Raw genomic sequence first — 10,558 nt, 5'->3', positions numbered from 1 at the left:
AGGTCGTCGGAGATGCCTGTACACATGGTGCGCACATTCCAGCTTGCAAATCGAAGAGCTGGAGTCTTCTTTATTGGTTTCTTGTTTTCTTTTGTCTGGTGTGGAATTACCGTCTGCTTGTCATGCTGAACAACACACTGAGCTCCAGACACCCACTGAAGCAGGCAGACGATGGCGGGTCAAAACCTTATTGACCGGGGGCTGCCCGGCTTGAGGCGGGCGATAGTTGGCCAGTGGGACACGATGATCCCTCCCACCGTCAAAGCTGACCCGTGGCGCCCCTTCCCTACGCCAATCGGGTGGGACTTATAACCCGTAAACTGTCAGCTTCCGTGTTGTTTCCTCACTCAGTAGCGAGACTGGAGTGTCCTCTCCAGGGCGCAAGCCTGGGCGTGGAGTATGGAGATCCTGGCTGCCCAGACGTCAGGATCCCCCTCTCGTCCTTGCTGGTGGGGTCCAAAGGAATGCTGAGCATGAAATTTGGTACCAGTTTGGATGCAGGAGCTGCCGGAAGGAGGTCGTAGTCGACCCCCAGCCGCCTTAGGGGCTGCACTCCTAATTTTCTGTCTGGGTTTACTCCCGTAGCCTTTCCTTCTCCCGAAGATATCCACAAGGCAGTGGAGCCATAATCCAATGGATGGGACTTGGTTGGTTTTGAATCAGAGTTTCCTTCTCCTAGATGAACTGCCTGACAAGGCTAACGAGCTTCATCTGCCCGGGTTTGGGGTCAGAGTTTCCCTTCTCTTAGACTGGTTGCCTGCCAAGGCTAATGAGCCCAGTCTGCCCACCCAGTTATACCGCCGGGTACTCGGTCGCGCCACACAGCAGGCTCTGTTAAAACAGGGGACACCGCGGGAAGGTGCTGCTATGGACACTATAGTGTAGGAGAGGCCATATGCAAGTAACCTCCCGCTCCGCAAAGCGAGACAGTGGTCCTGCGGCGATCACTACACCTGGGAAGGAGAGGCTATGAGAGACGCTTCACTTTCCTTTGGCAAGCAGGACGTCTCTATACATTTCCCTTGTACCGTAAGTCAGCAAAAATACTACACTCGGTAAGTTGTGAGATAGACGAACTAGATAAATTCCAAAGATTCCTTCTAGATGGGTAAAGGAGCTGATCTGACAAAATTGTCTACCTAATGACGTACATAGACCCAGACGATAGTCTGTAAGAAACGATGGAGCCTCAATTTGAGATTCTGGCGTTACACAAGAACTAGACGTATGTCCATATTTGGCCATGTCCTAAGAAACTGGTATAAAAAGCATCGATCTGCCGGCACGCCAGTGAATTCGTCAGAATCTCAAAGAGGCTTGTGTCCTTACAGGTAAGATCATCGTCAATGTACAATTTTTTATATTGTATAAGGATTTTTAGTGTTAAGATGTTAATCTAACATCAGTACGTTGCAACTTGCAACATTGAATATTTCCTTAATATTCTTTAATATTATATATTGGAAAGTTTAATTGTTTGAAGAACTTATATTTACTTGTAATTATATTATTGATTACAGCAACAACAAAATAAAAACAACGTTCGCTACCAACTTCATACTCAGTAATAGTTAACTCAGAAATAAAATACTCTTTAAATAATAGAGATTAATATGTTGACATTTTAGATTAAATTCAGTAAAATATATTTCTATTAAATGATTGCGGTATTAGTCTGAAATATTGAATGTTAGATTCTTTAGCTATCGTAAATTTATTCGATATTTAATTATCTGCATTATATTCTAAAAGGCAGAATTTATACAAATGTATGATGTTGGTAAGTGAAGGAAGGTCATAGTTTTATATGTATCTCTTATATCTGTAATTTAAGTTTATGAAGATTGATATTGGAATGTTGATACTGGAATGTAATTTTATATGTTGAGTATTTCATTAAAATGAGTCCATTCGTCAGAATCCCAAAGAGGCTTGTGTCGTTACAGATCCCGTACTATGGCATCACCGTATTCCCCAGATGTAGCCAAATCTTCGTTGTCAAAGTGACACCTCTTTCAAGAGAGCTTAAACTTTTTTTCTTCCTTTCTCTCTCTCTCTCTCTCTCTCTCTCTGGTCATGGGAAAACAGCTTGACTAAGAGTTTATAAGACGAACGGTCTAGTAAAATAAAGATAGTTTCTATTCTAGTCGTGATTATAAGTGGTAACCTAGATGTTTATAACAAAAATTAGGTACAAGGCTTAAACATGTTTACAATATGATGAATTAATCCAATAGAAATCATTAGTTTTCTAGAACATACTATTGCGTCATAGGCTAGGTGTCAGTCTGTATATAAAGGACAGTGTCAGTTTGGATATAAAGGACACTAGGTAAGCAATTATCCATTCCTGCTTCCAGTTGATGGAATCATTTCCTGTTGTGTTCAGATATAATTTGAGAGAAATCATTTATTTCAATTATTCATTTGAATTACAAAGTGCTCATTGACTCTTTGGACTAAAACACTCATTTGGGATTATTGTGAATTCATTCAAAGACATTCTAGATTATATCACTGTGATACAGCGAGAGAATTAGCACACCAGCACATTCAAGATAGTGGAATTCATTCGGAAAATTCAATACTTTTGAACTTGTACAGAAGATTTAGGATCCGTTGGTATTTAATTTTCAACACTGCTTATTTTAAATTTTCATCTTGTATCCTAGAGAAATAAATTATATATACCTTAATGTACCCAGCCTGGATGTTCAGCTGCTTAATTTGCACAAAATGTATCCATTACGTCAGTAATTTTGTATAATCTTGTGAATTTACGTAATGTAAAATAATAATTTTCTTTATTGTGAGAAATTTGTCGTAAACACTGGATTGTTATTGGATATTGCTTATTTCAGCAGTCACGGCAACCAAATCCATGCTAGGATTTGTACTAATTATGACAAAATTACATATTTTTAAATATTCTTTTATAATGAACATTCTTATTTCTTGTCAAATCTATTATACTTTAAATTGTATCAATTTATGATTGAAAGAACTATAATGTCTAGTTATTTTGGTTTGGATAGTCCAAGCTCATCTACGTCATATTTCATTTTCAGTAAAATATAAAGACTGAATAACCACAAGTCAATTTAGTGTTTGCTGTACATTCTGTGTTTATATTTTTCTTTAATATACTCACATGGTCTTAAATATTTAAAATAAAAAACGTATTTTGTTCTAACTTTAGATTTGTTAAAATGTATAGTAAAAGCTTGGTTATAATCGAACAGTTTAAATAGACAGTGATAACATAAAAGCATTGAACCTGATTTTATAACATATCTCCTAAATACAAAACTTTATGCTGTGTTAATGTGACAGGCTATGTTCAAGTTCAAAAGAAGCCGAAATACAAAAGCATAAAGACAAATGTAGTATATTTAGTCTTACGCATATTTATTCACATAATTATACATGCGTGTACTTAGGTACTGCCTTATGTTGTTCCAGACATTTGCAATAGACTTTGATTCCCACTGATGATAAACCAAACTCCTAAATCCACGACCGTTGTATTACGAGTCTGACGCTCAACCAAATGCGCTACTTCGACTCCTAAGATCAGAATTATATCAAAATAAAACGAGAAGGTCAACTTTAAAATGTGATTCAAGATTTTCTGTCGATATAAACTTTAAATAAACGGAGGTGTTGTAAAATCATGGATTTAGTGTCTCCGACGATGGAAGCAAACCTATTTTATTGTTGATACCAGAAGTTTAACATCAAAATCCAAGTGCACTCTTCTTTCAAATCTGTAGTTCATTTTCCAAAAATGATTACATACTATATCTAATGCCATCAAATCACGAAAAGAAATTTGCAATTACAGAACCCAATACACTTTAAATATGCCATTCAGTTAGATCATCATATTGTCTTTGATAAAGTTGCTCTCTTGTAACTAAAATTTACTGAAATAGCCATCTGAATGCATGTGTACAAAAAATTTCAGAAAGCAGCAGAACAATGCAGGTTCTAAAATCCAGTCATCAATACTAGTTTACAAGAGCATATAAGTGATTAAACTGACAAATTAAAAGTCATGTCAATAAAAATTTGAAATAAAAATTTACAAAAATATTTCACATGAACTAACGTGGAAAAAATACAGTACCTTGGCACAATAATGACATGTGAATTAGTAATAGCATTCAAGTCGGTATGAAGAACGTCATAGAATTTGTGTTTCTGTAGTTTGTTTGTTTAATAACACACATTCTTTTAATATTCATTTGTTGGAGAAGATAATATTAAATAACGTATTTACTCTTGAGGCGTTGCAAAATGTAGGAATTATCTATAGAGGGAGTTGGCGTACGTGCATAGGTTTTCTTTTAAGATGTTACAAACTTAAAAATTGCGTGTAATCCATAAATAGATGTTTACTAATGTGCTTACAGTTACTAATAATAAAATTATTAGCAAATCTGTTCACAAGATTTTGCTTTTTTCCACCATTAAACAGGTCGGTCAGGTGGTGGATGGTTTGAATCATTTGAGTTCTAGGATGTTGAAACTTTTTGTTTTGTGAAGGAGGTAGTAGTGATATTTAAGCGTGTTTTAGCTTCTCTCCTATATATGTATAGTTGGGACTGAGACAGTTTTCTGATTCTTATTTTTGTGTTCTTCTTGTAATACCAAATCTGCAGACTATTTTATGATGTTTTTAGTTATTTTGTGAGAGAAAAACATTGTTTGGATTATTAAGTGGAAATAGAAATTGCTCATTGGACTATAATAATATTCTGGAGCTATTGAGAATTATTCAAAATAGTTCTGAACATGACCATTTTACAACGTCACGATTCTTGGTGGACAAATACATTTCCGGTTCTGCAATTTATACGGAACTTTTATTCTTTTTACTTTAATAGAACTTGTTCAGGATTATTTTGGATTCACTCCACAATACTGTGATTATTATTGAATGGATTTTTCAATTTCTTGTCTTGGGTGATAGTTCCACCACATTGTTATGTGATGATTATTTAGGCAAGTTCTTTTCACCACCATGCCTCAGTTTATTGGCGGGACATTCTTAGATCGACAGGAAGAGTAATAGAGTTCGGGCCTCCATTACGGAGGTGTCACTCCTTGTGATGTCGATGGTTACTTTATATCGCTGTGGTGCGGAGAGGTAATGTGTTCGAACAATTAAAGACAAACCCTCTATATGAAGACTATGGGGCCTTTTTTATTTAAATTACACAACACTCGATATACGAAAGTTAAAATTGATGTTATGTAATATAGATATAGAAATACATATACATGAAGTGAGACATTTGAGATAAACAAAATTACATATACTATATATTTCTTCAAGCTTACCAACTTCATACGATTCTGGAATTTATATACTTTTAGAATATGATATAAATAATTAAATACAGAAAAAGTAAAAAAATAGTCAAATTGCTGAAGAATTCAATAAATCAAATTAATACCAAATTTATTTTAGAAAATTAAATGTTTTCCTTAAATACCAAACTATCATGTTCAATAATTTTAAATGTATTTTATTTGTAAATTAATTGTTATTGATCATGAAATTGGTAGCGAAATCGTCTTTACAATACTCAATTCTACGATTACAAGTGTACATAAATTCTTAATAATTTTTACACAAACCATTACATTTTTAAAAATATTAAATAATAAAAATGAATACAAAATGCTTCAAATGTGTGTGTGTGTGTGTGTGTGTGTGTGTGTGTGAGAGAGAGAGAGAGAGAGAGAGAGAGAGAGAGAGAGAAATAAATCTAATCGTTTCCAAAATGTATCAATATCATAATGTCTCTAAACAATAAATTATTACAGAAAATCTTTAAAATGTAGTAACGTAATTTTTCCTGACCTGAAAAAGAAATGCAAACTCTATCTGTGATGTCTATTAGATATTTACCCCAAAGACTCGGCGATCGTATATTTGCGTGATTCTGGTCAGTGAGAAATGTAGCCTCGCTTCCACACACACAAAAAAAAAAAGAAGAAAAAGGCCAAAGGTGCTTTGGAGTTAGAAAAATCGCGAAATCCGTTTTCCAGAAAATGAAGAACTATCTTTAGAATACATTCTTTTACCAAAAATAACCAGCTTGTTTGGACAAGAATTCCATCTGCCTGGCTTGAGTTCATTAACCTTTCCAATACCAATTGTCGAATTTGCCACGTCGGCGTAGTAGAATTTGCTAGGATGTCAACTTTCTTCCCGAGGTATCTGTGCTGTATACTGTTACTGACTGGCTGACTTTGAATTATAAGAGGGATCGGTACGTTTATTTATACACTGTTCACAGTATTGAGTATTTAATCCGTAATCATAATCGGCATTAAAATTATACCATTTGAATTATAACAATAAAAATTACACAGGCAAGGCGATGGGTGCTGTTTACAAGCAGACCTGGGTTCGAATCTCGGTAGTGAACGAATTAAAAATTCTCTAACCTGTATGATATCGCAAACAAAACATTTTCCCAAGGTTTCGAGCTAAACAAACTCTTGGTTACGGGAAGATCAATTGATATCCATAGATCATTAACACAAAAATCTAAAGACATGTTTAAGCCCAGCGTGTTTGAATAACGGGGAAATAAATAAACAGTTGATACTTAATGGATTTTGGTAATGTACAATTCAATACAGGTGGGTTAGTTTTTTTGTTTCCAAACATAATACGCTTCACATAGCGACGATAGTAAAAACAGATTTCAAGTGCTTTTGTTTATTAAAATAAACTTTAAAGATTATGTCTTACGGACAAGAGATCCTTGAGGTATAGGAACCCAGAAAACCTTGAGAGAAACGAGGATCGCTGATCACAAGATCTCAGGCCATCCATGTTAAAACTTCACGAACGTATACGGTTTATTTGTATGCACAATTTTTACATTCGTCGAATGTAATGCTACAAGCGTTAGAAGTGCACGATCCAAGAAATAAGAAGTTGATGAAAGTAATTAGAAGAGCGTGAACCAGAAGTGTGCAAGATTTTTTTTTCTTTTCAAATTGATATCTTCTCTTGTGAAATATTCCTACATCTATGTTATACTTTCCAACGGCTAAATCATTATGAACGAAAGTAAAGTCAAATATGTTCTTTTTTTCATTATCTTTTGCGAAATGAGTGATCCATGAAAAACTGGTTTAATTTCTTTAAAGGAAGCTGCTTTTAAAAAATGGTTCGTTTTGTTTAGAAGACATGATTTGAAATCCAACTGGAAGACATGAATCATCTAACCAGGAGCGAATGTACATCTGGGGTTGGATTTGTTTGTTTCCTATCAAGAGACCCCAAAAAGATTCCCTTAATGTCGTATTTGTAAATATCGTTTAATTTGTTGACCTCAGATTCCAAAATATCGTACTCAATATTTGTGCATTTTTGCTATAAATTCAGTATGTAAAGATAAAACTACCATTCAATAAATATTTTGTGTATTTCACAAAAAAATAACTATAAATACATTGGCTAATATTTCAAATAAATCACGACCATCTAAAGCAAAACACACTTTGATTCCTTAACAGCTGTAGAATGTTTTAGAGAGGAATACCTTTTGTTGTAAGAAAAAGAACTTGTGCATATCAGGTTTCTGCTCTCAAAATATTGGATATTGTTTTTATTTAGACCCATTTTGTTTTCAAATATGCATGATTGTGACGAAATTCCTTTATCTTCCATTTTCTCAACAACGAACTCATAAAACCGTTTCTTCGATGGTTGGTAACTGAATACGTGTTCTATCAGCTTCTTGCTTCGTTTCTTTCAATAAAGTCGTACCAGCATGGTTTACTAAACTTTGACATATTGCATTCCAGGTGGGACGAATTACAAACCTTCCTTCTTTTCTCGACCATGTCGCTCTAGTATAACGTGCAACAAGATTTTTTACTGTCTCTGTGGCATCAGACACATCTGTTTGTTCCTCAAGCAGGATTAATGTCCTTTTACCTTTTTCAGAAGCAGCCACCAGTTCTTCGAGGCTCCAGCGAGATTGCAGAAAGGACCGTGTTATGACTGGAACCACCACTAGACTTTCATCGAGGCATCGATGGATCTCATTTATGATACGCAAGCCGGGTATAAAGTTGTCTTTACCTGTGCAGACTATATTATCTTGTATTGCCAGATTTTCCTTAAAATAATTAATCAACACAGGTAACATATCTACTTCGACAATAACAGAATCACGGCTGCAGTAAGGAACAAAGACAACATACTTATATTTCCTGGTATGGGTTTGAAAATAGTTACTTAGTCTCTTCATGTTTTTTTTAGTATAGCGCCTACAACATACACATACACAACACGTACACGTGCAGGTACACGTGCAACAGGCTAATGTAATTACAATAATTATTACGTAACTTATGCCCATTTCAGCTTCTGTCATGGGACAGTTTGTGCGATTATTTTCACCAATTACTCGAATGTTGGTAGATACAGTCCAATCCAGACGGTAATACAATTCACAATCACGCCAAAGCGGATTACCGTAAATATTAATCGTTAAATAAAACGGAATTTTTGGGATTAGAATACCTAAATTACTTTCAAGGCTGTATCTGTATCGGTATCTGTTAGAAATATTATTTTCTTCAAATGACTGTATTAGCAAATTGTCAGAGTAAAGATCTTCAGTACTCTCGTTTCCTTTCATTTGGAGATGTAATATGTCTTCCAGTATATTGAATGCATTACCATACACATTTACTAATTGGTTAAAAGTTAAATCTAATAATTTTATATTCAGATTTCCACTTAAATCGAAATCGAATGTAGTAAGCATATTATCTCCAATATCCAGTACTCTTAGGTCTTCTATTGGGGAGAATAGGTCATAAGGAATAAATTTTAATTGGTTACTACGGAATGAAAGGATCTTTAAGTATTTGTTTCGGTGAAATAAATTTCGGAGATCTGTTGACTGCATCTTATATAAGTGGTTGTCAGCTAGATTGAGAATGATAAGGGACGGGAACACACCCAGGAAAGAAGGCGATAAGAACTCTAACCCATTTTTCGATAAATCAACTTTACGCATGGAATGAATTACAAAAGTGCCGTTCCTGGTCATATTCAGAATTCTTACTGCAGAGTTGCTGAGATCCCACACCGATACCTTCGTTGTATTACATGCAGACAAATCGAGCAAAACGTTATCTGCTTGGTATGGATGAAGCATATTTCTTGAGATGTAATAAATTACTTGGTGGAATACAGTGCACAGGTAGTTACTATACTGAAAGAACCAAGTCTTTACATTTGAAGCTCCCATGAAATGGGGACAACCACTCACATCAAGCACTTCAAGATGGGATGTGACTCTTTGGATGTCAATGGTAGAGTTTTCCGTTATAGCTATTTCTGTGTATGATAGATTCAGAAAACGCAGGTTAGAAAATCCGTTGACCAGAACAGTGTAATCCATTTCCACCACGTTCGAGGAGCTAATGTCAAGATAGGTTAAATTTTTCCCAGCCAATGCACTATCAAATTCCTTACCCAAAACAATAGAAGAATTATATCTTTGAAGGCCTTTGAGCGAAAGAAAATTTAATTTACTGACTTTGCCTCTGATAGCACTTTCCGTAGCAGAAAATGTCAACGAGAAATTCTCATCTAGGTATAATGCTTGCAGGTTAGGAGTCGAACCGAATACTTCTGGATGTACATGTTGTATGTGGGTGCATAAAGATATTGACAAACATTTGAGTCCATGCAATCCTGCCAGGAATGACTTTTGGATAAACTCTACCCTTTCAAATCTCTTAATGGTAAGTTCGGATATATTCATCCAACTTGGATGCAAGAAGACATCATTAGGAAAGCTGTTGTCAAGGAAATCTTTTCCTATCAGTGTCACGCTTCGAGTATTGAACGGTACTGATTCTGGGAAATGTTGTATGGTCGCAATGTCTATGCAGATTAGAGAAAAATAAGTTTTATCAATCGTACACGTTTCCATCGCTGCGACTTCTCTTCTGAATACATTCATGCAGCCCAAAAGTACAATATGCCACAACACGACTACCATTCTAAATCTACGTCTTTGCGAAAACATAAGTGTGCAATCCTTGGTCGCTTGTATTGATTCTTCTTTCTGCAATAATAAAGGAAATATTGTATACAGATAGGTGATCTTACATATTTGTATCTATCTTTTGCAAGCATCAGCAGGCAAAAATAAAAACCGACAACATTTTCGTACTCAACCTGCAAGATAAAGTATGTCGCTTTTTGATAATATATTGACCCTTTGAAAGGTTATTGCCCCAATGCACTGCGTGATGTCTTCACAAGATAGCCCATAGCTCTAAATATATTTTCAAGAAATTGTTTCCAGTTATTGTTGAATATATTTGGTAAAATAAGCTTATTTAAGATGTTTATGTAGTTAATTTCTTTGTGTGACTAATGAGAAGGGGTTTAATAATACGCTATAAAGGCGGAGACTGTGCCAAATTATGCACTTCACAGTATTGTGCAATTTTTCATAGTTTAGGGCATCATTACATTTGTTTATATTCGTTTTCCTCT

At 35.1% G+C, this 10,558-nt stretch overlaps 1 protein-coding gene across 2 annotated transcripts in view; it reads right to left on the bottom strand.

Annotated features, from left to right (window-relative positions):
- Positions 1 to 5,189: 5,189 nt before the first annotated feature.
- Positions 5,190 to 10,558, bottom strand: part of LOC149808493 (toll-like receptor 1) — a 53,936-nt gene continuing 48,567 nt past the window's right edge. For both annotated transcript variants that reach the window (XM_089978080.1, XM_089978086.1), the window contains exon 3: positions 5,190 to 10,121. In XM_089978080.1, coding sequence (XP_089834206.1) covers positions 7,716 to 10,121 — 2,406 coding nt within the window. In that variant the 3' untranslated portion in view covers positions 5,190 to 7,715. The remainder of the gene's footprint in view (positions 10,122 to 10,558) is intronic.

Source organism: Sinohyriopsis cumingii, chromosome 1, assembly GCF_028554795.1.
Source record: "Sinohyriopsis cumingii isolate HCF-2022 chromosome 1, ASM2855479v2, whole genome shotgun sequence".
In the NCBI taxonomy this organism is placed as follows: domain Eukaryota; kingdom Metazoa; phylum Mollusca; class Bivalvia; order Unionida; family Unionidae; genus Sinohyriopsis; species Sinohyriopsis cumingii.
This window is presented reverse-complemented; position numbering and strand designations above follow the sequence as displayed.